The sequence below is a fragment of the Dipodomys merriami genome, unplaced genomic scaffold (assembly GCF_024711535.1).
Source record: "Dipodomys merriami isolate MVZ:Mamm:240054 unplaced genomic scaffold, mDipMer1.0.p SCAF_16, whole genome shotgun sequence".
Lineage (NCBI taxonomy): Eukaryota > Metazoa > Chordata > Mammalia > Rodentia > Heteromyidae > Dipodomys > Dipodomys merriami.
In genome coordinates, this window is record NW_027202937.1 from 24,567,076 (window position 1) to 24,594,146 (window position 27,071).

At 40.4% G+C, this 27,071-nt stretch overlaps 1 protein-coding gene across 8 annotated transcripts in view; it reads right to left on the reverse strand.

The window, feature by feature from the left end:
• The window catches only part of Phactr1 (phosphatase and actin regulator 1), a 434,482-nt gene that overhangs the window by 163,659 nt on the left and 243,752 nt on the right, over nucleotides 1-27,071 (reverse strand). For all 8 annotated transcript variants that reach the window (XM_070024551.1, XM_070024552.1, XM_070024555.1 and 5 more), the window contains one exon: nucleotides 1,952-2,116. In XM_070024551.1, coding sequence (XP_069880652.1) covers nucleotides 1,952-2,116 — 165 coding nt within the window. The remainder of the gene's footprint in view (nucleotides 1-1,951; nucleotides 2,117-27,071) is intronic.

Below are 27,071 nucleotides of genomic sequence, written 5' to 3' on the forward strand. Positions count from 1 at the left end.
TTTCCTTATGCTGTGAAACTTCAAATGCTTCCCTTTTAGTTCTTTATCAAATAGATAATAGACTGATGGATGCTAGAGGCCCCTACAGTGCTACACAACACTAGCATTTATTTCTTCTATGTAACTATTTTGGTTTCTATTTATCCAACAGTCTAGCCGCCCTTTTCTGTCTCTCTCAGTGGGGAATGTCCACTTGGCATTTTTGCTTACCTTTACACCACTCTGGGGTTTTTAGGAATGCATGAATGACCTATATTACACCTAAGGCAATCCATGCAGTGTCAGAGGAAGGAGGACACAGAGTCAGGGTGAAGGAACTCAGTCAGAGAGGCAACAATTTAGTGGGTCATGAAGTCATAAGGTCATTCCTCTCCAAGGAATTAACAAATGGCAGCAACTGAGTGGAGGGTTCCACCTAAAACAAAAAAAGCCTAGAAAACATGGACTGGGTGCAGGGGTCTGTCCTGAGCACATTTCAAGATTTTCCCAACTTTATTATGCGTTTGTTTTTCTAGAGTGATTGTCATGAAGATGCTCAGTTCTGTAGATGTTCAGGTAATAAAAAGTGGATCATCGATTTCCATGTTAAACGGGGTTGAGGCAAAGGGGGAAAAGCAGAGGAAGTAATCATTCTGAGGAAAGGAAGCAGATTGAGCTTTTGAGGACATAGGGGAAGAAGGAAATCCAACTCTTGAAGAGGGCCTGGGAGGTGTCTGAATACATAAACAGACACAGTGCTACTGACTGATTTGTGTCACATCCAACTTCATATGTTGAAACCCAAAGCACAGAGGGAAGGTATTTGGAGACAGGAGTTAGTCAGGGTTAATGTGATTAGTGCCCTTATCAGAAAAGACCCTAGACAGCATTCTCTAACACACACAAAGGAAGATTTCATAGCAGCAACTTGATTTCATAGCATTGATTTCATAGCAAGATAGCAGAAGTCTCAGAAAGAAACCTACTTTGTCAACACATTCTTCAGCCTCTACTACTGTAAGAAAGACATTCTCTTAATTTAAGCCACAATTTGTGGTATTTTGTTATGGCAGTCCAGGAAGACTAAGAGAAAACTAAAAACTATCTATAGAACTTCCTTATCCTCTCATTGCAAACCAGCAGTATGCAATAACTCTTTGTCTTTTCCTGTAACATTTCCCTCCTCTGAACCCTTACTTCTCTAAAATTACCTATCTACTTCATCAGGGAAAATCTCCACAAATATGAACTCATGTAAAATACAAATTCTTACTCCTACTTCTGCAAATGATATAACTGAGGCAGAGAGTTAAATCAACTGAAAAAGCCATACACTAGCAAGTATCTTAGCTGGGATTTGAACCCAGGCAGCCTGGCTCCAAATTGACAAATCTCAGCTGTGCTGACTTTCCTCATATTTTCTGGCTGGTCACTAAGCTGTGAACAGCATAGTTATGTTTATCATTCCAGAAATGACTAATTTCTATTCTTTGTTTTCCTGACCTGTCCAAGAATCATTTTTTCATGATTTTTCCTCCATGAAATAACCTATTCTTATCTGCCAACCACCATACATAACTCATTTTCTGCTGTGTGTTGACTTTTAGTGAAGCAGTGAAAATAAAACGAATAATAAGAAATGGATTGTCAATGCCAGAATGAAAGCATTCAATTATAGAAAAGGTAGAGTTCCAAGTCCAGATTATTTATAGATCAAATAGTAGGGGTAAGTTTTTAAATTAAAAGACTATAACCCTTCAAAAAATCCTCTCATGAGATACAAGGGAATACAAAGAACATAAAAGCCATTTCCAAGCAGATTGGGGAATTATTATTAAAGACAAGAACAATTCTAAAGCTTAATTTTTTTTTCTATACTTTGGCCAGCTGGTGGTAATTTAATTCTCCAAATTAAGATATGAAGTTGAATTAAGCAAACACCCAATGAGAAATAAGGAAGCAGCCTTCTTACCTGCTGATGTGTGTTTGAACTTTTCGCTTTTCTTCTTCCTCCATTTCCAAGGCTTGAAAATCCTCCCCAGGTTGGCAAACTTACTTCTCCTCCGGATGGGTGGGGTGTGAGTGCCCGGGACCAGGGAGTCGGAACGCATCGCCGCCAGCCTCTCCACTTCCTCAGCTTGTTTTTTCCAAGAAAGAGATGGAAATAAAAGGGGGGGGGGGAGAAAAGTGTTAAAATGGGAGCTTCACAGATGGCTAGCATTTTCCATGGTTACAGATAACAGCAACCACGTGACTCGAGCTCCATTTGCCTTTTGGAATGGAAGTCATACTGATATGTTCCAAAGGCTGGGGACAGTAAAACAAACCCTAGAGATTCAGAACATCCCAACTACATTTGTGTGCTTCTTCGTTTCTTAAAGAGACAAGGTCTCACAGTGACACGTGCTCAAGTGATCCTCCTATCTTAGCCTCTGGAGTAACTTGGATTACAGATGTGCACCACCATGCCTACCTACTCTAACCAAATTTGCCCAACCTTCATTTAGATGGCATGAGATGGGCAAGAGGAAGACAGTGCTCTCTTGACATGTATCAAACTCCCCACAAGGCAGGGAAATGCCAACTGAAGATTCAAATAAAAAGTCAATGGGATTATTGGTCCAGTAACTTCTCAACTTCGTGGAATCATTATGGCACCGTCTAGTGAAGGAAAAGGAGAAGGAAAACATTTGCCCACCATCTATTCTCCAATATCTCCAATACCCAATTCCTACTGCTAAGATTTACCAAGATGCTCAGAAGCCTGCCATCTACAGAGGGTGGGACTCTAGAGTTACTACTAACAGACATTACAATTGCTTGCACTTTACTAGATTTTATGATTGCCTTAATTTTGCTGGATTTCTTTAACTCCTTGAGTTTTACTTTAAAGTATTCTTAGAAAACTGGCGGGGGCGGGGGCGGGTTTAGGGAACAGCTAGACTAGTTTTGATAACTGAACATCTTGAGACTGCTATGGTTTGAGTCAGGAATATTCTCCAAAGACCGTGGGTTAAAAGCATGGTCTCCAGCTTGGTGTACTATTGGGAGGTGGTGAAACCCTAAAGAAGTGGAGCCTAATGGGAGGTCTCAAGTCATTGAGAGTGTGTTCTTGATTGAAATTGTGAGACCCTGATCACTTCTGCTTTCTTTCTCCCTTTTGCTCCCCCATTGTGTGGTGTGTGTGTGTGTGTGCTTTTCCATATAATTAATACCCATCATAAAGTATTGCCTCACTCTAACAATGGGTCTAATTGGTCCTGGACAAAAACCTTCAAGATAAACCTTCCATTTTTTTTAAAGTTTATTTAGCTCAAGGTATTTTGTTTGTTGATGAACACAAGGACATTAAGCTTTTCAAGTCTTCTTAAGGAAGGATGATGGACCTTCCTTGAATGCCACAGTCTCACCAGCCTCTTTTTACTAAGTAGAACTAAAGAAACTGTTTTCTAAGTTACACAAGTATTTACATTGTCCAGTGAGCTAAATATACCACCATTTGAGTGTCTAAGACAAGAACATTCAGAGTAAATAACTTGCTCAGCAGAATGGAGGGGCTGACATAGAACTCAACTTTCCAGAACACAACACTGCATCTAACTCTGTGACAAACCCAAGCCAACTAGATTTGTCTGGCCTGAATAATTATCCTTCCAAGGAAAGACATGTGCACTTGTATACCATATACAGTCCTGAAGAATAAGATTTTATGGACTGACAGATTTTCTGTTGTAGTCTGAACATGATTATAACTTAGGAGAACTCCTTAACCTACAAATAAAGACAGGATTGTGGATGGCAGGCGGTACACTGTGGCAGTTATTCTGGTGACAGGTAAGGAGAAGCTGGCAAAGACTCTTGGCAGCAAGATTAAAGGGAGGTTGATAGGGTTGGGAGGTGTGTAGAAAGCAAAGTCAATTCACGGATTCCTGATCGATTGAGTGACCTGAAGGACAGGAGGCAAAGCATTCCCAGTTCCAGCTCAGCAGAATGACACTCTTCTGTCATCAAGTCAAAAGATAGCAGGGTGGCAGACTGGAGAGTGAGTGCCACAACGATCTGGCTATTGCAATGAAGATGCATTGACCATAGATGCTCCTCCACTCCAAGATGGAGAGACAGAATGCTCCCAATTAAGCAGCTTTGCCCCACCCAGCCCTCTCTCCATGACATTCTGCCTTCCTCAGGAGTCCTGAAAGTAACAAGTCTGCCAGATGATGGGCTGGAACTTTCAAAACTGTGAGCCTCAATTACACCTTTCTCCTTTATAGTTGATTACTTTAGATACTTGTTATAGTAACAGAATACTGACAGCCACATAAGCTAGTGACAATTGTGAGAAACCAGAGCCAGGGGGAGCAGAGAAGGAATGTCAACGTAAGACACAGCCATTTTGTCTTTCAATCTCTTTCCCTGGCCCCCTGCTCCCACACCATTTCTTCCTTTAGTTTACAATGTTATTATGGCTGGCTCAGATTTCACAGGCCTCCAGGCCTATGTCCCCCAAGCCCAGTCTCCTGCCTTTAATTCTCTCTTTTACTGTGTCACTAGACTGTCTTTCCTGAAGTCTGCTCAACCCAGAATTTTACAAAGCTTCCCATAGCTTGCAGTAGAATCTTCAGATTCCCTGCCTTGATCTTCAGGGAACTGGACCTGTGTTGCCTGGCTTGCATAATTCTTCTAGTATTTCCCAAACACATGCTGCAGTGAAGTGAAAAGAGGTCTTGTCACCACAGCTCATTGGGGTGTCTGCCTTCTAGTAGCCCATAGGCAGCCTTCTAGCCACTAAGACTATGCAAAACAATTTCCCTATGTTAGGTATCTGCATTTACTTGGAAGAGTTTCCATTTTCCTTTGGTCTCCAATATAACTTAGGATATACAAATTTAAAAATAATGAATTTGAATGCTCTTGAGGCCAGCCAACCTAAAATATCTGTTAAAGGTTAAGAAGGGATTAAGAGACAGACTCCTAGGAGGAAAAATGAAGATGAGAATTATTCAGGATTGATACTGAGTTTCTGTCTCCTGGCTTGGTACTCAGTAATGACTTATAAAATAAATGAGTTGATTATTTCAAATAAAGGAATGAATCACACACATTCATCTATGTCTAAACAGGTACAAAATAAGTATTACTATCTGTCTCGAGAAAAATAAAAGTGTATCTATGGTCCCCGCTACTCAGGAGGCGGAGGGAAGAGGCTATATCAAACCTTATCTTTTAAAAATAGATTAAAAAATTTCTGAAGTTGCTGCATTAAAATCATTATAATCAATTAGGAGAGCTTTGTTAAAACCTAGAGTGGCAAGGAGCAGAGAAAGCATTATAAAGGCATAATTATAACTCTAGTTAAATGAATCCTTAATAAGTGTATTATTAAATTCAAGATGGTTAGCCCATAAGTGCAGTAGATTATTGAGCAGACTAGATTACACTAGGCTTAATTGATTTATACTTTAATCACCCATATTACATTTTTTCACCAATTCATCTGATGGCAGAGGCTGGCTCTCAATCTGATGTCTCTGCCACCAGATAATGGAACGCTGAAGGCTGAGACCAGAGGCCAGCTTGTGAATAAAAATTGAAAAGGAAGAAAAAGCAAAGCAAAGCAGGACTAGGAATCCAGTAGTCTCGCAGCACAATAACGTGAGAAAGAATTGTGTTCTGAGATGAAAGCTAAATAGAAGGGAAGGGGCATACGTTAGAGGAATTTGGGGGACGTTTTCTTTGGACACAAATCACATGGAGACTTCTGTTCTCATTTCTACGGTGGCTTCCTTACAGCTTGCAAGAGAAGATGCTGTCTGGGAAAAATGCTCACTCAGACATGATTCAGCTTGAATGTCCACTACTAGGAAGGGCAGTGTGAAATCAATTGGTAGGAAGCTGGGCAGCTGAGCACATTCATTCCTAAGAGGCAGAGAAAAGTCTGGGCCAGGAGTGTCCCAGGGACTGTCTAGCCCTGACATCCAAGAGAATGTTCTTTTTGAGACTAGACAGTGTGAGCTAGGTTGTTGTATCTGTAGGGGGAAAATAAGGAAAATGCTTTTTCTTTTCCTCTTTAGAAATACCAGAAAGATAATAGTTGACTTGTAAATAATTTGAGTCATCATGGTCAAAGTACATGTTCTTGCTGGTACTCCGAACCCACCCTTCATGAAATTGCTTCTGGGGTGGGAGGATCTGAGGGCCTACACTGTCAGGGTGCTTCAACTGGCACTCTTACCAGTTTCTCAAAGTGACTTTGCGATCCAAAGACTTCTCTAAGGACAGAAGCAACTAGCTCCCCTTGGCCTAAGGAGTGTATGGTCTCCCACTGGGCTGCTAGAAAAGAAGGAAGCCATGTGCTTATGCTGCTGGGTGTCTGGCTGGAGCCAGCAATGGGAACACAAGGAACAGGCTATTTGGGGCTCCTTTGTGGCTAGTCCCATGTGCCAAATACTCCTAGGAATTTTGGAGAAGCTGAATCCAAAACTGTAGCAGGTTTTCAGATTTCCCTTCACAAGAGGGGACATTCTAAGTAGGCTAAGGCTTCCTTAGGCATTGTTATGGATGACAGCAACAATCATGCTGCTGTTAATGTTTGAGTCTTAAATAATCCCTCCAAGATGAAAGATAGGCTTGTTCCTAGGTCTATGGTGTTATTGGGAGGTAGTGGAACTTTAAGAGGCAGGGGCCTAGTGGGAGAGAGCTAGGTTATTGTGGGTGTATCTTTAAGGGGGATATTAGGATCCCAGCTCCCTACTTTGTACCTCTCTGCTTCTTGGCTGCCATGAGGTGAACATATTCCCATTTTGTTCCTCTGTATGATGGGTTGTGGCTTTGCCACAGACCAAAAGCATCAAGGCTCAGAGACTACGAACAAAAGTAGACCCCACCTCCTTTCAAGTTGACTTATCTCGTGTCTGTCACAGCCATGGGAAGCTGACTTATACAATGACAGCAATAATGGTAATGAAGCTGATGATGACAGTAAGAGTATAGACAACAGCCACCACTTTTCAGACGCCCTGTCTGTACCAGACACTGACCTAAGCACTTACAATACATTACCTTAGGCAACCTTCAGGTTTCTCTATGAGATAGTGTCATATACTGTCCCATTTTATACTTGGGGAAATTGAGGCAGAGCTAATGAATAGAAAAAAAGTAACTTCTCAGAAGAAAAGGAACACATGCTTTTTAATTAAGATGTGTCTGTTTTCAAGAACATCTCCCTACTGTGTGACCATCTGGCTATTGAAATCTCTGTATTACTGACCAAGTAACAGGAAAGCTTCAGGGATGAAGGAGGAAGTAAGCTTCCTTTTGTGAAAAGATTACACAACAGATGCCACCATAAATGGATCTGCTCTATCAACTGAAAAGAGGGACAGTCTGATGCTAAAACATATAACTATGCATACACTCGTACACAGGTATGCTGGGGCATCCCCATCCTAGGTGAACAGGGCATTAGAAATCAAGACATTTTACCAAACACTTAGGCCATGGGCTACAGTGATGAACTCAGTGGGCACCAGTTAAAGGCTAGAATAGGCTCAAATCTACTTCATTTAGCAAATGTAATAAATGGTGTAGAGTGAAAAAGAATGTTAGTTTTAAAATCAAGAGGATGTGGGTTCAGAGCTAACCTCCTGATTGCTGCTGACAGATCGTGATGAGTTCTTTTTGGCTCTTAGATAATAGGTAGCATGTGCTTCCTGACTTTCTCTAACCCTCAGGACTCATTTCCTTCCACCTCTAAGTCTAGGGTGTTCAGGAAGTACTTCCCTGGACCTAGACACTAGAAGGGAGCATGCCACCAGTGCCAGCCAATCAGAACATTTCATTTCCCCCCATTTTTTTTCCTCCCACACCCTCCAGTGATTCACTCAGGGATGAGCAATTGAGCTTAGCCAGTCAACGAGACCCAATTCTGGATTTCTTTGGGATTATTAATAGATAGGCTGCTTCAATTGGGATTGCAGATGAAGACTCAAAATCTAAATCAAGTAGGGACCATAAGCCTTTCTTTCAGTGTTGGTTAATATTAAAAAAGTATCAAGGTAATCATGATGACAATTCATAGGCTGAAAGAAGACACAATCTGAATAGGTCAACTAGTTTGTATTTCCTAAATGCTGCATTGGGAAGATGAGGGTATTTCTATTCTATGACTAGAGGAGCACTGCTAAGAGACCACACAGGTAGGAAGGAAAGGCACTATTTAAATGTACAATCACGTAAGTACTATGCTATATTTATTGACATTGTAGATGTTATTGGCAAGATTCTTTATAAGATATTCAACACAAACTGCCTGTTTCGTCTCAGGAATCTATCCTCCAAGCACTGGCACATACAAGAACTACAAATGCTGATAAAGTATTCCATTAGTTATTTAATCTACAGAATATATTTGTACTGGGGAAAGGAATGTGTTTATTTAAATTGTAAATTAACTTGTAAAATTGTGTGTTAATCCAAAGCAACAATCTTTAAATAATGTGGACTCTTTATTCATCCCCCAAACCTCAGACCCCAGGGTCTAGTGTTCTTGTAGTTAAATAAATAGTGCCATTCAGATACAAATCAACCCTAAAAAAATGAAAGAAAGAAAGAAAAAAAAACAACAATCCTGCTTTCTCCTGCAGGGGTCAGTAAATTCTTTCCTTTAAGTCAGCTGTAAACATTGTAGGCTGTGTTTACATAGTAGCATTTATTATATAATATGTGCTCAACTACCACACCATGAAAGTAGCCATACAAATGGGCAGGATTATGTTCTAATAAAGTTTTATTTACAAAAACAGACAGACATCAGGCCCTTAGGGCCATCATTTGCCAGTCCATAGCTCCATAGCATGGAGCTGCTAGTAACTTTTCTGCCACTTTGAGGGGAGAGGCTGCCTGAAAATTCAGCCAAGGCAGAGGAAAAGACAGCCAAAGATGACTCAGGTGAGAGAGTGGACTCATTGTATCATTTGGAGCTGTGGACCCACCTCTGCCATTAAAACACTGGGCACTTTCCATATATGAGCAAGTAAATTCTCTCTTTTATTTTCTTTGAGTTATATTATGTTAGTTGCAACCAAATGGGCAGTCATTGATGGTCTTAGAAAAGTTCTATCAGTTTCTTCCCTGTAAGATGCAGATAATATTCACTTATAAAAACAAATAGGCACCATAATTTGGATTTTAAATGTCTCCCAAAGGGCCTTTTTGCAAGGGGAATTCCCTAGCTGATGATCCAATCAGGAGGTGGTAGAACCTTTAAGAGGTGGGACCTAGTGGGAGAAAGTTAGATCATTGGGATCACAGGGCCTTCTCACTTCTCTACCACCCCTACTTCCTGCTACTCCAGTTGACAGCTCTGTTCTGTCTGTATTCCCCACCATGACACTCTGCTACCAACTTACAAATTCTGTTAGTTTCATTTCACAGTTGCAGTAAAAGAGTCACAGGGGGTTAATAGGCTTGCATAGAATGCACCAGTAATATGGGGAATTAAGGTGGCCCAGGATTACTGAGGCTAGAGATGGTTCACCTAGTTCACCATCACACACATATCATGTCTTGTGGGTGGCCTGAGAGGGACTCAAGACCAGGCTGGGATGGCTATTTGACTCAATCCTTTGAAAGCCATCTTTCTTCCATTAATCCTGTTAAGATTAGTATGGTTCTAAGCATTTTATCTCCCTTGAGCACATTCTAACACTTCATGATATTAGCTGCTTGGTTCCCTGTAGCATGTAGGTTGCTGGACAATTACGGAGTACCTTGCATGCCACTGAAGACTCAGTTTTGGAATATACTTCCTTTTTGGTTCAGGGTTCTTGTTTTCTTTCTCTAATGACACTATAGTTTCTTTATGTAGCTCCTAAACTAGTTTTCAGTGCCACTTGTCATTTGTGTAGGGACTATGCAAAATTTAAACAGTACTTCTGGGAAGTATATTTTTGCTAGGGTGTTGATCTTTGCTAAAATATCCTTGTTTTCTTTTTTCCTCTTGCATGTGTGTATTTTAGTTACTATAAATAGCTTTCCTTTGGGTCTGCTCTGTTGCTCAGAAAATAAGAAAATCTGCTTGTATATTTATTGAGATTTTTTTTTTACAAGTTATTCTCTATTTCTTTTGAAACTGAGTTTCACTGGTCATTTTTCAGGAGCAAATGTTTTTATTATTTTTAAACTCTGTAGAGTCTCTTAATTATTTCTCTGCATGAAAGATGTTACATTTGTAAAACTGTTAACAGGAAGTCATTAGTTGACTTTGCTCCCTAGATGTTCTGAATTCATCTTCAACTTAGTTCTCATTTTAAATTAGTACTTTTTTATTTTTAATTATTATTTTTAAGACAAAGTCTCATTATATATCCCAGGCTGGTTTTGAAGTTACCCACTAGGTGAATACACACTAGTGACATTTGGTGGCTACTCTTCATTGCCTGGATTCAAATTTAGGCTATCGATTGCTTATGCCTGCTGCTTTGTCATATTCACCCTGGATTGTTCTTGAATCTCCTCTGACGGACTCTACTGGGTAAAGCACAGTGCTGCTAATGACAGTTCAACAGGACTCACTGCAGACAATCACTGAGACTTACTGATTCACACAAACCCCAGTAGGGCTCTGCTCTAAATTGCTCAAGAACAACTGTTTGCTTAAATTTATACTTATAATCTGCCATTGTTTCCTGCTTTTACTAGAAATGCTTATTTAAATATCTATAACAGCCTTTCTGTTTTCTTAAGGTTACATAAATGAGCTTCACAAAATTAGTGCAACTGGAGCTAGGCCTTCTGGTCCATTCAATAATAATTATAGTAATATTGTTATTATTACATCTACTATCATTTGTAGTCCTGGGAACAGAACCCTGGGCTTCACACATGCTAGACAAGCATTTTACAACTGAGCTATACCATGGCCCTCCTTTCCAATATTTCTCAAATTAAAAAAATATAAGAGAGGCTGGGATGTAGCTCAGTGGCAAAGCGCTTGCCTAGCAAGTGCAACGTCCTGGGTTCGATCCCCAGTACCAAAAAAGAAAAGACAAAAATAAATAATTTAAAAAAAATATAAGAGATGTCATAGGCAAGACTGAGATCATGACTCCTGCCCTCTTATCTGTCTTTGAGCACTGTTATGAAGTATAGCTGGCCCACTGTATCGACAGGGGCCACATCTGGGGGTATTACTTACAATGGGGTGAAATTATTTGAAACAAGTTGTTAGGGCCAGGTGTTATGGCCTGTACCTCAATGAAGGCTGCCCAGGAGGCAGAGACAGGAGGATCATGCTCTGAGGCCAGACAGAGGAGAAAAAAAATTGAGCTGCTATCTAAAACAACAACAACAACAACAACTAAAGCAAAAAAGGACTGAAAATACAGTTCAAATGACAGAGTACCTGCCTAGAAATGCATGACTCTGAGTTCAGATCCCAATACTGCCAAAAGAGAAAAAAAGGGAAAAGATTGTATTATACTACATATTTGCTGATGGCTTTCTTGGCATTCTTCCATAAACAATATAGGGTAACAATATGTAACATTTATACTGCATTCCATTAAGTGTCCCCAGTCATCTACAGATAATTTATGGTATATAGATGGGTATGGCTAGGTCATAGGCAAATACATACGGGACTTAAGCATGGAAGAATTTTGGTATCCACTGGTCTCATGGCACTAGTACCCTATGGATACCAAGGGATAGCAATACCAAAGCCCATGAGACTATGAGGTTTCAATACACTGACCTGAAAACATTTATTAAGTTTAGTTCAAATTATGGAACCAAGGTTTTGAGGAAGTGAGGAAGTTCCTAGTCTAAAAAAATTCCAAAACAGAGCCATAAAAGAAAACCTGACCACACATACAAAAATCAATCCCTATTTCATCTTTAGAGGACTTTGAAACTGATAGAGACTTTAAAAAAAGACCACCCCCCTTCCCCCCTCCAAAAAAACCCCCACAAATACATAATAAAGGTTACAGAAAGTCAACCCTGCCTGATAGAATAATCATAAAGGTCATTATTTAAAGTACTATCTACTTCTGAAGCCAACTTCCAAATTTAACAAGAATATGAATATTCACAGATATTTCCTGACTAGCTTGGATTTATTTTAAAGGGAAAAGAAAGTCCCTTTTACGCATGCCCAGGAATTGTTCAATTCTTTCCTAGCTAGGGTATAGAAGGCCTGCCACCTCCCCATCCAGCTCCTATAGAAACCCAGAAACTAATTTCCCAGTGATAAAGCCCATCCCTTCAATTCCACCTGTTTGAGGGACCCAAAGTAGAGCAGGGTGGGTTAATGCCAGGAACTGCTGTCTCCACACACTTTATCTACCAGAAAACATTCCATGGAGGGTGGAGAGCTCAGCAGAGAGCAGGAAGTTCTCCTGCAGAGCTAATCAAATACTTATCCTGGAGATTATGAAATTGATTCAGAAAGCCAAGGAGAGCATCGTCACTGAATGGTTCTTACAGACACGTTTTCTGCTGTTGACCTGACATATTAGGAAAATGTGTCATTTTTCCAAAAAAATCTTTTTGTGGTAGTCCTGGGGCTTGAACTCAGGGCATAGATAGTCACTATCCTTGAGCTTTTGTGCTCTATCACTTGAGCCACAGGTCCACTTCCAGTTTTTTGCTAGTTAATTGGAGCATAGAGTCTCACAGACTTTCCTGCGTGAGCTGGCTTCAAACTACGTTCCTCAGATCTCAGCTTCCCGAATAGCTAGGATTACAGATGTGAGCCACCAGCACCCAGCTCGCACTCTTTCTTGTTGAAAACATATCCAAATGCCCATTGTGTGCAAGAGGAGACAATGGACACATGGCTACAACCACCTGGATGTATTTTCTCAGTATCCATCCCTTGCCTCATTACCCTATCACTAGACCCTCCAATAAACCAACAAGTATGGGGACGGGAGTATATTAAATCCCTTTTTACAAAAGAGCAAATTCACAGTGGCAGAGAGGTCTGGCTGCCTGCCAAATACATTTGTCTCTTCCTCTTTAGTGATCACAGATTGATTTTTGTCCTACTGAAAATCATTTCCCAGGCTTCTCTGACTGTAGTGTGGCCAATATTGCCAAGGTTTGACCAACAAGATAGAAGTTGAAGTTTGTGACAGCTGTGAGGTCTATGTAAAGGGAAGAGATAGGCAGGTTTGCTTTTCCTTTCATCAAAGTTTCTAGGGCAGAGGTGTGATGGTTGTATGAGAACAAGGGTCATTTCATTGATAGGGGCTTTGGCTTTTAAAAATGTTGCAGAACATCGTATTTGGCAGCCTTGAAATGGCCACCTTTGTACTTCTTGAGAGAGAAATAAATCCTTGCTTCCATTACTTTTTTTTAATGCAGTGGAACCAAATTCTTTTTTTTTGTTTTGTTTTGTTTGGGGTTTTTTTTTTTTGAACTGTATTTTTTTGTCTTTTGTTTTTTTCGGTACTGGGGATCAAACCCAGGACATTGCACTTGCTAGGCAAGCGCTTTGCCACTGAGCTACATCCCAGCCCCAGCGGAACCAAATTCTAATACAAAGAAGTGACTTACCTGAGTTTATTCAAATGTATAGCTTGTAACTGGCAGAATGCTGAGTGGTAACATACATGTTTACATTCTACTCTCTCTCTCTGGCAGAATTTCAGAACCTTTTCATAGAAAGCTATTTCTGTTTGCATAGGAGCCAGATTCTTTCAGGATTATTATTTTAATACTTGACTTATTTAAAAGAAGCTAAAAACTGGGTGCTGCTGGCTCATGTTTGTAATCCTATCTACTAAGGAGGCTGAGAACTGAGAATTGTAGTTTGAAGCCAACCTGGGGGAGGAAAAACTGTCAGGCTCTTGTCTTCAATTAACCTCCAAAAAGTCAAAAGTAGAGCTGGGGCTCAAGTAGTAGAGCTCTAGGCTTGAGTGAAAAAGCTAAGGGAGAATGTTCAGGTCCTGAGTTCAAGTCTCAACTCTTCCAAAAACTGTCAGAAGGTTTTTGTAGTAGGCAATATTCATTGCTGACTGAACTAAAAAACACCTGGAGGGCTCTAACTTACTCAGTGGATTAATCCCTTTATGGAGTCATAATATGATCGCATTGTTAGGAGGTGGCAAAAGGTAGGAGCTAGGGCAATTGGAGGAAGCCATTGGGGGCATGTCCTTAGGGCATGCATACTTCCTGTGTTTCCTCTCTCTGCTTCGTGGCCACCATGATGTGATTTTTCACTTCTATGAATCACTCTCTGTGAGCCAAAATAAATCCTTCCTCCTTTAAGTTGTTCTGTCAGGCACCTTAGTTACAGTACGTAAGTAATACAGATTTCCTGCTTCTCTCTTCTGTCCTATGCAGTACTTTTGTATCTCGTGGGACTTGATTTAAATAATAGAGTTCCTTAGGGCATAGCTCTCCCCAAACCATTTTATGGGCTCCTGGACCTTCAAGTAGCATTGATCATCAAAATATTACTACATTTGTATTTCTGGCCTTGAAGACTCTACCTGATGCAGTACTAGCTGTAGAACTCGGATCAAATGGCTTTATTTCTCTGGTCTCAGTTAACAAACATTTCTGTAAATCAGGACTAATAAGATGATCTGTTTTATGGGGTTATGGTTAGCATTAGTTTATTTCATACAAATGAATGGTGTGAACCAATCTGAATTACTGCTAGGATTATTATTACTCTTCATCTCCAATTCATAGTTCATAAGCAACTTAAATTCATTGTACTTAGTGTGACATATATTTTTGCACTGTTCTTCAGTAATGGAAATGCCAGTTATCTAACTGCTCAGAAGGGAGATCATAAATTATTCTTGAAGCCTTTACCATTTTCCCCCATTGAATTCTTTACTAAGACGTCAAAAGTAATCAGTAGTCCTTAACCCTCTTCACTTTCCTCTTCTGGTAGACCAGTTATTTACATCTTAATTTCTATGCCTTTTGTATCTGCCCCTAAGTCTTCCACACTGCAGCTGGGCATGTCTCCCATTAGAGGCCCCCTACTGTTCTCTAGACTCAATGGGTCTTCCATGCTCTTAGTAGAGGGTCTCAGTTTTCACATCAACCCAGAAAGGGTTTTGTCCATCAAAAACCATTCACTGAGCTAAACATAGTGGTTCAAGTCTGTATTCCTAGCTACTTAGGAGGCAGAGGAGATTGGGAGAATCATAATTTAAGGCTAGCTCAGGCCAGAACTAAGTTTACAAGACTCATCTTAGATTGATTTTTGTTAGATTCAGTGTCATTTGTCTGTCATCCTCAGTAACATATAGAAGCACAAATAGGAGGCTTGCATCCCAGGCTTGCCTGATCATAAAGAGAAATCCTACTCTGAAAATAAACCAAGCAGTGCAAAAAAGGATTGGAGGCATGGCTAATGTAGTAGATTGCTTACCTTGAAAGCATTAAGGCTCTGTGTTCAATTCCCAATATTATGAGAAAACAACAAAAACCACTTACAGCTTCATCAAAATGGACAAACAAAAAGACACTCCTCTATTTTTCAAGAATGGAGAATGCATAATTTTCTGTAAGAAGTAGATTTTTTTTTCTGCCCCCAGGTCTTTCCACTTGCTGCTCACTCTACCTGGCTAATGAATCATTAATGTTACTCCTGCATACCCCTTTCCTCTTTAACAGTCAATGCTGTACCCTTCCTACCCTTTGTATTCCTTAGCAGAGCCCACATGCTACTCAGAAAGAAGACTATCTCTTCTCTCCTCCAGCCTACCAGCTTCCTAGAAGTTGACCCATGTCACTGGAGAGGGGAATTCTGTGGTTATTGATTGGTTCAAAGCCAGATCTGGCCAATGAGGTCTGTCAGGGGCACTGATAGATATTAGGGCCTCTTACAATGGCTTAATTCCTTCACAGAGAGATCGAGCTATTGAGAGGCAATCCCATTTCTGTACGTTGTCACTGATAATGAGGCAGGGAATCACTTGTCAATGCAATCATTTGCCTAGCTGCAATGTGAGATAGTATATGAACTTATTTAGAACAACATGGATGAAGGCAGTTACTTTAGTTAGAAATTTCCTAATTGACCTGCCAATACTGCATGGGTTACTCTGGAGGCAAGGATCACTTATCATACAGAGGAAGCAATCCATGAATATACTTTTAAATAAATAGATGAACATTTCCTAGAAAAAGTCAGGACAGGCTCTGGCTTGGGTCAACATCATATTAATAATCTTAGTCTCCTGGCTTGTACACAGTGACATCAAATAATGGTAGTTAAGATCCATTCTGAATTCATTACAATAGCTGGTGATGGGGCTACAGAACACTCCAAAATCTAGGTAAGAAACTGTACACACAAGGGAAAAAAATAGAGGCTATCATGTTTCTTTAAAGTTGTCATGGTGGGCTGGGAAGGTGGCTCAGTGGTAGAGTGTTTGCCTTGAATGCATGAGGCCCTAGATTTGATTCCTGAGCACCAAATAAGCAGAAAAAGCTGGAAGTAGAACTGTGGCTCAAGTGGTAGAGTACTATCCTTGAGCTGAAGAGCTGAAGGACAGTGCCCAGGCCCAGAGTTCAGGCCCCACGACTGACCTAAAAAAAAAAAGTTGTCGTGGTTGTATTTTCTAGAGGCTTTGGGGGCAAGCTGATCATTGGCTTCTAATACATGTCATCTGTCCCATGTTCCATGAAAGGATTTGCTGATTGGCTATTATTGAAGGTGAGATCCCAAACTAAACATGTCTATTTTAGTACAAAAAGGACAATAACCCAATGATCCACCAGGAGGGACTGATTAAATAAAGGACCAGCCATCTGATGATGCTTGACTTTGTGGCCATTAAAATGATGGACAGCCCTAATATTCAACGTAAAAAAATCACTATTCATTGCTCAGTGAAAAATAAGTTGCCAAATACTGTATATGGAACAAATCTATCTTTCTAAGACAGTGACCTGCTTGTCTATTTATCATGGGGTATGGGAGAAGATGCTTAGCTGGGTGCTGGTGGCTCATGGCTATAATCCTAGTCACTCTGTAGGCTGAAAGCTGGAGGATCAAGGTTCAAAGACATGGGCAGAAAAGTTCTCTACTTCCCATCCCCAAAATAACAAAAGGCAGGGCATTAAGGATGGTTCAAGTGGTAGAGCACTAGCCTAGCAAGCATGAAGCTCTGTGTACAAAAAAGAAAACAGAAGGGGGTAAAATTAGGGGATATTTTCAGTTTTTTTATTTTTATTTTTTGGGTCTGGTCATGGGGCCTGAACTCTAGGCCTGGGCACTGTCCCTCAGCTCTTCAGCTCAAGGCTAGCACTCTACCACTTGAGCCACAGCGCCACTTCCGGCTTTTTTCTTTTTGCTTATGTGGTGCTGAGGAATCGAACCCAGGGCCTCATGCATGCAAGGCAAGCGCTCTACCACTGAGCCACCTTCTGAGCCCAGGGGATATTTTCAAAGATGGACCATAATAAATTTAGTTCAACTTTAATTAGATGCAAAATTCATCTTTATCATTTGGGATTTAAATTTCATGAATACAGTCCTCTAATAAAAAACGGAGGTGGGGTATTTAAACTAATTAAAAACAACAGAGCCCATTAGCCCATATGTCTAATAAGACATATCTACAATTAATTTTAATCTTGGGGATATATGATAATTTGGGTTTAATATTACAGTCAAGTTGACGGGAAAGGCAAAGAGTTGTGCCTTGCACAAAGCAAATACTCTCAAGTCTTCAAAGGTTTTGGATAACTTATTTCTATGGAAATTGCCTGAGATAGGTAAATCCACTAAAAAATGAGGCCATGAAACCACTATTTTCATATGTTTTTCAAACAGCATTTGATAGTAGTTGAACTTGATCTATTCTTGATTTTTTGCTACCCAGAAATGAGGAAAGGAAGCATTTTCCCCATTCATACTGGCTCAAATGCAAATATAATTGTTTCCATTTGATAGTTATTTAGAAAAAAAAGATGCACTCAAGAGTTCTGCTGATTCTAGAAAGAATCAATTCAGGAAGGCAAAGCCAGACTAAGGGAGCTTGTATTTGCAAATGAGAAGTTCCATCAGAAAACAAGTCCTCAATGTAACCTCAAACCCAAAACCAAACAGGAGCAATTATCTGTAGCCCTCAGCCATTCCTCCACTACTGATAGGAAAAGCTGACCTCTTAGCTCACCAAAGAAGCAATAGCTGAACTTCCAAGAGATAAAATACAAGGGGAAGTGGTTTGGGTAGGGGGGGCGGGTGTGTGAGGCATGCATATCTTTATCAAAGTTCTTTAACAATAATTGTTTCATCCCAACAAACCACTTTTTATGAATTCAATTCAACCAACATTTACTGAGAATCTATGGATTAAAGAAAGATGACTCTCAATACAATATTGCAGGACACACACACACACACATACACTCATACACACACCACTACCATCATCACCACCATCATCATCTATTGGCTTAGACAAGATATAGACAAAAGTGTTCTCAGACTTTCTTAAGAACAACATTAGACAGCTATTTTAGAATTACTTGGGGGACCATTTTGCTCTATTTTAATTGATAAAATTAAAAACATAAACTAGCTGTTTGAGGTCTCTGTAGGGCAGGAAGACGGCACGTGCATCGTATTTGTATAGCACCAACTAAGTTCTTTTCTAGAATCAATCATCCGTCAAAGGCAGAAGGCATTTTTATACCAGCAATCATGGCTATGTGAATTAAGTTTCAAGATTCTGATGGACTGAATCTCATACAGCATTTTTTTTCTTGGTTCTTGGGCTGGCCAACTAGGATAAATAACTATGAATAAACAGTATTATATGGTTATCTTAAAAAATCTTTATTGAATTTCCAATAATAGTTACATACAAGCAGTGCTTGTCAAAGGAATCACTGACATAATGGTACATTTTAACAGCACTCTACACAAGACAACTTGTCCATAAAACTACCCATAATACTTTTATATGAAGTACTCTCATGGCAATAGTAGCTAGATTATATCAGAGATGCAAGGTTATTGCACACTGAAAATGAAAAGTAACCAATCTGTTACCTCTACAAATTCAGCTGGGGCTGAAAAAGAGGTAGATGAGGAGGGGAGATGGAGAGTAACTTTATTTAAAATAGGACCTGTGTCAAAATGCAAGGATGAGGATTTTACTGATACTAAGCATGTAATGCTTAAGAGTTTGAAGGTAAATCTGTGTTATTCCTAGTATTTTGGGATCTGACTGGGGAGAATTTTTAGTAATGGAGTCATGAGTCCTTTCTGTAGAAGGATCAATTTTGTGTGTGTTCTATTGTATAGAAACTATGGCTAATATATTTATTAATGGACACCTGTCTTCCATTGCTATTTCTCTTTCTATAGGTAATTTCTTTTTTTTGGGGGGGGGGGGTCCGGTCGTGGGGCCTGAACTCTGGGCCTGGGCACTGTCCCTCAGCTCTTCAGCTCAAGGCTAGTGCTCTACCACTTGAGCCACAGCACCACTTCCGGCTTTTTTCTTTTTGCTTATGTGGTGCTGAGGAATCGAACCCAGGGCCTCGAGCATGCAAGGCAAGCGCTCTACCACTGAGCCACCTTCCCAGCCCTATAGGTAATTTCAAGTGAAGATTTATGACTTAGGAAACTGAATGCAGTGGTGAATTCTTGTCACCTCAGGTATGCGGGAGGCTAAGATTGAGAGGATGGAGATTCTAGGCCAGCCCAAACAAAAAGTTTGGGAGACTCCATCTCAGCAGCAGAAAAAGCTGGGCACAGCGGTACACATCCATCATCCCAGCTATGATTGTAAGTATAAAATAAGGAGTATGGTCCATGTGTCTGTACCTTGGGAAAAAGTGAGATGCTGCCTGAAAAATAAAAAGGCATGTGACTTAGTGCTAAAGCACCAGTCAGGCAAACCAAGTCCTTGGAGTTCAAAATACCAGAATAAAAACAATAACTGTTAGACCTGCCCAGAAAAACAATGTTCCCTTCTCTGATTGCTCTCCATGTGAAACTGCACGTAGACCCCTTTTCTCTCTCTGTGCAAAACTTGCACATGGTTCTCCCTAGAAGTCCCTGCCCAGCACCTGTCACTGCCAGGTAACTGGTCACAGGCACTTGCGGGTCAGCGGGAGGTCCCCGGGGCTCTGAGGTCACTTCCTCATCCACTCAGGTCATGTATCTTCTCCTTCCCTGTAGCTGCACCCTACTCTGCAGTACAGCCTGGAAGTCTGGCTCTCCCAATCAACTCTTTTCTGAACCACATGGTGGTCTCCTTTTGGCAACCCTAACCATAATGAAGCTTTATCTCATTATCATCTATATTCTAAAATAATTAGCATATTACAATGAAGTACCTATCACATAAGCATAAAGGCAAGCACAGGGAATGTTTTGTACATGTAGAAAGGTGACTCTAGAAACTACTGTTGTGAACAAGATGATGTATTCTACTGTATAAAAGGACTGAGAGCTCAAAAATAACTGAAATGATTCATATTTTACTTTTATTTTATTAGTTGTAGGTCTTGAACTCAGGGCCTGGATACTGTTCCTAAGCTTTTTCTCTCAAGGCTAGTGCTCTACCACTTCGAACCACAGCACTACTTCTGGTTTTCTGGTGGTTCATTGGAAATAAGAGTCTCACAGACTTTCCTGCCAAGGCTGGCTTCGAACCACAATCCCCAGATCTCAGCCTCCTTAGTAGCTGCAATTACAAGTGTGAGCTACCAGGTGCCTGACTGCTTAACTTTTATGTGTACAGCTCTTCTATAACCAGATAAAATAGGGGAAGGAATGAATGTGAATCATCCCATACGTAGATTCAAGGAAAAAAACAGGGTGAGTTCAAAATACAATAATCATGTTTTAGGAAAACAAATATTTGAAATACTATGAGCCATATAATTTTTCAAGGTAGTGAACAAAATGATTCCCAGGCTATGTAACATCAGAAAAATATTTCATCCAGAATAGTGGGTGAAACAGTGTATTTCAGAACTGCTGTTCATGACACAGAAAATGTAATGTATTTATTATTAGACTAGTAAGTCCTCAAAAGTCTCAGAATAGTAATATAGCAAACTGTGGACAGGTCCTATTATATGTGTTTTAAAGACACAATCTAAATACTGACCTAATTCTCCATATCCCCTATAACTAGCTTTCCTACTATGTTAAATGACCTCATTTCCATGTAGCATTTAGCGTAAGAGTAAGAAGTACAAGCTTTGACTTCATTTTTCTTTCTACCATTCTATATCCTTGGACAAAAGTCAGTAAAAAAAGAGAAGGGCTAATTGTGTGTGTGTGTGTGTGTGTGTGTGTGTGTGTGTGTGTGTGTGTGTGTGTGTACATACACATTCATGCACCCTGCTACTAGAGCTTGAACTCAAGGCCTTAAGGTTCTTACTTAACATTTACTTCAAAGGCTGACACTCTGCTACTTGAACCATGTCTCTACTTCTGACTTTTTGCTGGTTAATTGGTAATAACAGTCTCTTGGATTTGTTTGCCTATGCTGACTTTGAAATGTGATCCTCCAATCTCAGCCTCCTGAATAGCTAGGAGTACAGGTGTGAATCACCAATGCTCAGGAGAAATGGTAACCTTGGGTAGTTGTTTTAAAGACATGGATAATACTAACATTATCTTATCAAGGAAATGGCCTCTAAAAGACAATGAATGTGCTTCTTAATATAACCAGAATTTACCTAGAAAGGTATCTGGTAGACAGCTTGAACAATACAACACTCTTCTCACTCCAAAATGCCATCTCTGCCTACCAATATAAAACAATCAGTGATTATATTATTCACCAACAAGTATAACCATAACGCAGACATGGAAAAATCAGACCAAAAAAGCTAAGATTGCGCTGCTTAAAGTTTTAAATGAAATTTGTTTCCATTAACTGGGTGTTTGACTTATATCATTGTTGGGATAGAATGGCATTCAATGTCATTAACATTGAAAAGTGTTAACTATTTGTCTAGGCAGAGTTCATAAAGACTGAAAGTGAGTAGTGATATGATTAATGCATCCAGACTTTTAAGGCAGGCTTTGTATAGTGGATGGTCATCACCATATTTTCAAATTTAAAAAATTAGGATACATAGACATTCAAGGGTAGGCATAGCTATCAAGTCAGTGGGAAGACATGTGAAATTAGGACTGTCTTCTGAATATAAGAAATCTGACAGGAATTGTCAGTTGTATAGACTGCAAAATACCATCTCCAGCTATTCTGGAATCATCCATTTATATTGGTGGTTTTTGAGCAATAATAATGTTGAGTCCCAAGAAAGACTTGGAGCTATGGGGAGGTGTTATTGACTCTCAGACCTGGAGGATGGGCTGGTCACAAGCATCTCGTACACAGTGGCCATCACAGGGCTAACCATTCTGCAATGCCCAGGACAGACTCACAATGAATTACCCACCTCAAATGTCAATAGTGCTAATGATGACAAATCCTGCTAATTGTACCTTAGGACACAGGACTTGTAATAAGCCAGGCCTCATTACATAAGTTCTGCTTTGAGCTCCACTGTGTATTGCTGAATGAGTGATCACTGCTTGAGCACATGAATGGCTTGTCTGTGGTGAGTAACCTCAATACACAGAACAGAGACAATTCTTCATTACCCACAGACAGCCGTTTTGCATGTGTGATTTATCTTGATTCAGCTATAACATAAATAGAGCATTTTGAAAAGCAAATGCTTCCACTGTTTACTCACGCTCCTGGTTTATGAGCAATAGACTTCACTCTAGGGACTCCCTAATTAACAAAGCAATCAATTGATTCCACATGTAAAAATCTAAGCTATTTATGTATACTTAATGCTAAAAATTTTCCCCATCAGATACTTTCTTAGTGGAAATTCCACAAGACATCTAAACAATTTCTTTGTGCTTTTTCACATAATTCATTTAAAATCATCTAATTTTGTTGGTGGTGGTGGTTATGGGACTTGAACTCAGTGCCCAGGTGCTGCTCCTGAGAGCTCTTTTGCTCAAAGCTAGTAATCTACCACTCTGAGCCAGTGATCTATTTCTGGTTTTCTGGTGGTTAATTGAAGAGAAGAGTCTTCTGGACTTTCTTTCCCAGGCTGACTTTGAATAGTGATTCTCAGATCTCAGCTTCCTGAGTAGCTAGGATTACAGAGGTGAGCTACCAGCATCTGGCATTTTTATGTCTAGTTTTTAGCTTCTCTTTTTATTAGTTCTAATAGCACAATACACTGAGTGCCATGTGCTAGACATTGTAAAAATTCCCAGGACTTTTGTACTCTTTAACAGTTCTACTTGGTAGAAACTAAAGGCACTTCCTTATTATTCTTCAAGAAATCTGGAGATAAGAAGAGAGAGCTATAAACACCTCACATTAGTTCATATAAATTCAATGTGAATTCCTTTAATGCAGTGGAAAGCAGGAAGGAAAAAGGAAGAGATAAGCAACACTTGTGATAATAATGGTCAATACTTATTGACTGCTAATTATTTGCTTGAGACAGTGCTAAGTGCTTCGTATTAGAATCTCATTTAATCCTACCACCAACCCTACATACAGAGGTTGTCAAACTCCCCACTGAAAATGAGGTTTTATGTGATGGTAGTCATGGCTTCATTTGACATAGCTGGGATCTGTGCCCATTCTGCCACACCTGACAACAGACTGGGGATAGACCAGTTGTAACTCTTCATTTCAAAATTAGTCTGTTGCCTCCTTTGTAAATAAAGTTTTATTGGAACACAGCCATGATCACATTTATGTACTGTGCATGGCTGCCCTTGCACTACAACAGCAGAATTGAGTCAGAGATCATATGGGTGAACAAGAGTTGGAAGTATTTACTATTTGCTGACCCTTGATAGAAAAAGGTTGCCAACTCCTGTCTAAACTCTTCACTAGTATTATCAGCTTGCTATTTTATTACCAACTAGTTTTGTTTTCATTTAGCATAACACCTGCCGTTATTTTTTTCGTGGCCCTCCTGAAGAATAATAATTTAAAAATTAATTAGCTAGGTTTCACTGGCTTACAGCTGTAATCTGAGCTTCTCTGGACACTGAGATGAGGATCATGGTTTGAAGCCAGCGTAGCAGGAAAGCCCATGAGACCCTTATCTCCAATTAACCAGCAAACCAACCAGAAGTGGAGCTGTGGCTCAAGTGGTAGAGTGCTATTATTGAGCAAAAACAGCTAATGGACAGTGTCTAGGCCTGAACTCAAGCCCTAGTACAAGCCTGTGTGCACATGTATACACATACACACAACAAATGTACATTGAATTTTTAATATGCTTTTATTGTAAAAATACTGCACAGATGGGTTACAAGTTACAGGAGTAAGATAATGAGTACATTTCCTATTGTAAGTTGAATTTTTTAATGGTGGTACTGGAATTAAATTCAGGGCTCCATGCATGCTTATTTGCTTGCTTGACAAGCTCTCTCCATAACCCTTTTAGTTTGATTTCAAGATAAGGTCTCATGAATGCTAACTTTATCTAGGTCAGCCTTGGACCATGATCCTCTCGTCTCTGTCTTTAAGGTAGCCAGGACCATAAGTGTTTACCAGTAGTGTATTACTGACTCACAAAACATAAAAAAATGGCACATATTAATGGGTGCCATGTAATATATTTATACATTGTCTAGTATTTAAATCAGTCTACATATATATGCATATGCATATGATCATGACTTCATGATAAACATTCTCTTTTCTACTAGCTTTTTAAACATGTATGCACATTATTGTTGTCTGCAGTCAGTATATCAGAAACCCATATTCCTATCTAACTATAATTTAGTGCTCACTGATTAGTCTTCCCCATACCTCCTGGCCCCTAATCTCCCAGCCAATGGTAACTAATATCTTTTCTTCTAGAAAGATTTTACCTGAACCATGGCAGTGGTGTACAATGAAATTTATTACATCTGATTTCTTCATGGTGAGTAATCATTAAACAAAATGAAACAAACGCAAAGCATTTATTGATTTACTCCTGGTAATAGAATGTGGGACAGAAATACAGAAATGAAAGCAAACAAACAAACGCAGTTCTAGCCTCAAGGACCCAGGTGAGAGGGGGAAACTGAGGCAGGCCTAGCAAGAATGGCTATGAGCTGCATTCAGTTATTGCTTATCTCAGGTTGAGAGCAAATGATATGGAGGCTCAGAGGAATTAAATAATGTGCCTGAGTCTCCCTAGTCATAAATGTAGAGGTTAGGGTTCAAAATCAGGTCTTTTCATACAATGATGGGAATTAGAAATGATACCAGGTAAACACAAGAAAGCATGGTAAGTTTCAGACAGGTGTGTCTGGACTTGATGATGCTCTGCATAAAACAACGGCCTCTAGCTCAGCAGCAGTAGAGGGACAGAATGAAAAGATCACATGGGAGTCACTAAGCAGCACAGGACTTTGGAGGGTTAAGGACTTTTCAGAGGTGAGCTGTTGGCATGGAACTGAGCAAGCCTCTGCTTCAGGCTTGGAAGACCACTGAGGCCTGGCCAAGTGCATGTGCAGAGGGATTGGAGTGGAAGAGGAGGTCAGAGGGACATTTCCCCCCTGGGGGAAGCAGAGTGTACACAATAGCCCGGGTGAGTGATGAGGTGCTTCCTTGCCCCTTCCCTTACATGGGAAGGGCATACAAGTGACAGGAAGGCAGGTGGACCTTGTTTTGTGCAAGGTGGTTGGTCGTGGAGTGCTGTTTGAGCCTGGCCTTACTGAGGAACTCCAGTTGTCAATATATTTATACATTCCTACATGCCTACATTCCTTTCCTAGTCACCTGTTATTTATTTATTTTTTGCATAGCTCTGCTAACCAAAAATCACTGAGTAGAGATATTCTGAGACAGCATTTCTTCTCAGTTGCTAGGGTATAGTTTGAGCCAACAGCATTTGCCAGGAAAGAAAAATTCACGGAAGAAACCTGGTTGTTCTGTTTCTGTAGCTCTCCTGAGGGGGAGCATGTTCCATCTATATAGTATTATACTTTCTATGAGATGGTTCTGAGGCAGTCCGCTCATTTCCTAGGACATTCATTACCTATAATACTCGAAGAAGATGAAGAAGAAGGAGGAGGAGGAGGAGAAAGAAAAAGAGGAGGGGGGGGAGAAGGAAGAAGGAGAAGCAGCAGCAGCAGCAACCCAAAAAAACACAAGAAATGTAGGATAAGTTCTAAGTTTAATGGTGCACATCCATAATACCAGCTACTGGGGGGGCTGAGCAAGAGGATCACTGGAGCCCAGCGTTCAAGGCTGGAAAACATGGTGAGACCTATCTCTAAAGAGAAAAGGGAAGGAAGGAGAGGGGAAGGGAGAGGAGGGAACTGAGGGAGGGGACTGAGAGTGGGATTAGGAGAGGCCAGGCAGTGACAGGAGAGATCTTGTTTAAGAGCTTGCAGTGTTGTCTCCCTGTCAGGGAAAGGGCATTGCCAGGTGTTCAGAGTGCAAGAGCAGCGCCTTCAGGATTCTGTTCTTCAGAGTTGGCTGGAACTCTGTGACCCACACAGGCTGAAAAAGGCTGGGCCAGGCATGAGGATACAGCACAGTCAGAAGCATTTCTGCCATCTGCTCCTCTGGCTCAGGGGATCCCTCTGTGCTGTCACCTTGAGCTGAAACAACTCTCATCCTCCTGGCCCTGGGAGTCACACCACAGACTGTTCATGCTCCACCCTTATGGCAACCCTTGCCACGAATGGAGATTAGAATAGCACAATAACAGAGAAATTCATCTTCCTCTTGAGAGAATCCAGGCAATAGGAGTCTGGTAGGTGCTAGATGGAAAAGCATCACAAAGCATAAAATACCATGTTCTTACTTTTGAATGATTTCCAGTTTCCTACTTCCTATATCCTCTCGAGACCCTCTAGAAATAAAGTTTAATAGTCCTTTCTTACCTGTGCCTTTTTTTTTTCCCCACAAGAAGGAAACCAGGTGGGGCTTGGGTGGTGGCTGTCCGAGGCCATTGGAAACAAACTGAGCTGAAGGCCTCAAGCTGCTTTGCTTTCCTAAGCCTCCCCTAGAGGCTGGATAATTCCTTCTCTCTGGTAAACAAGGCCAGGAATGGCACTCCTAGGATTACACCACAAAAACACATTGTAT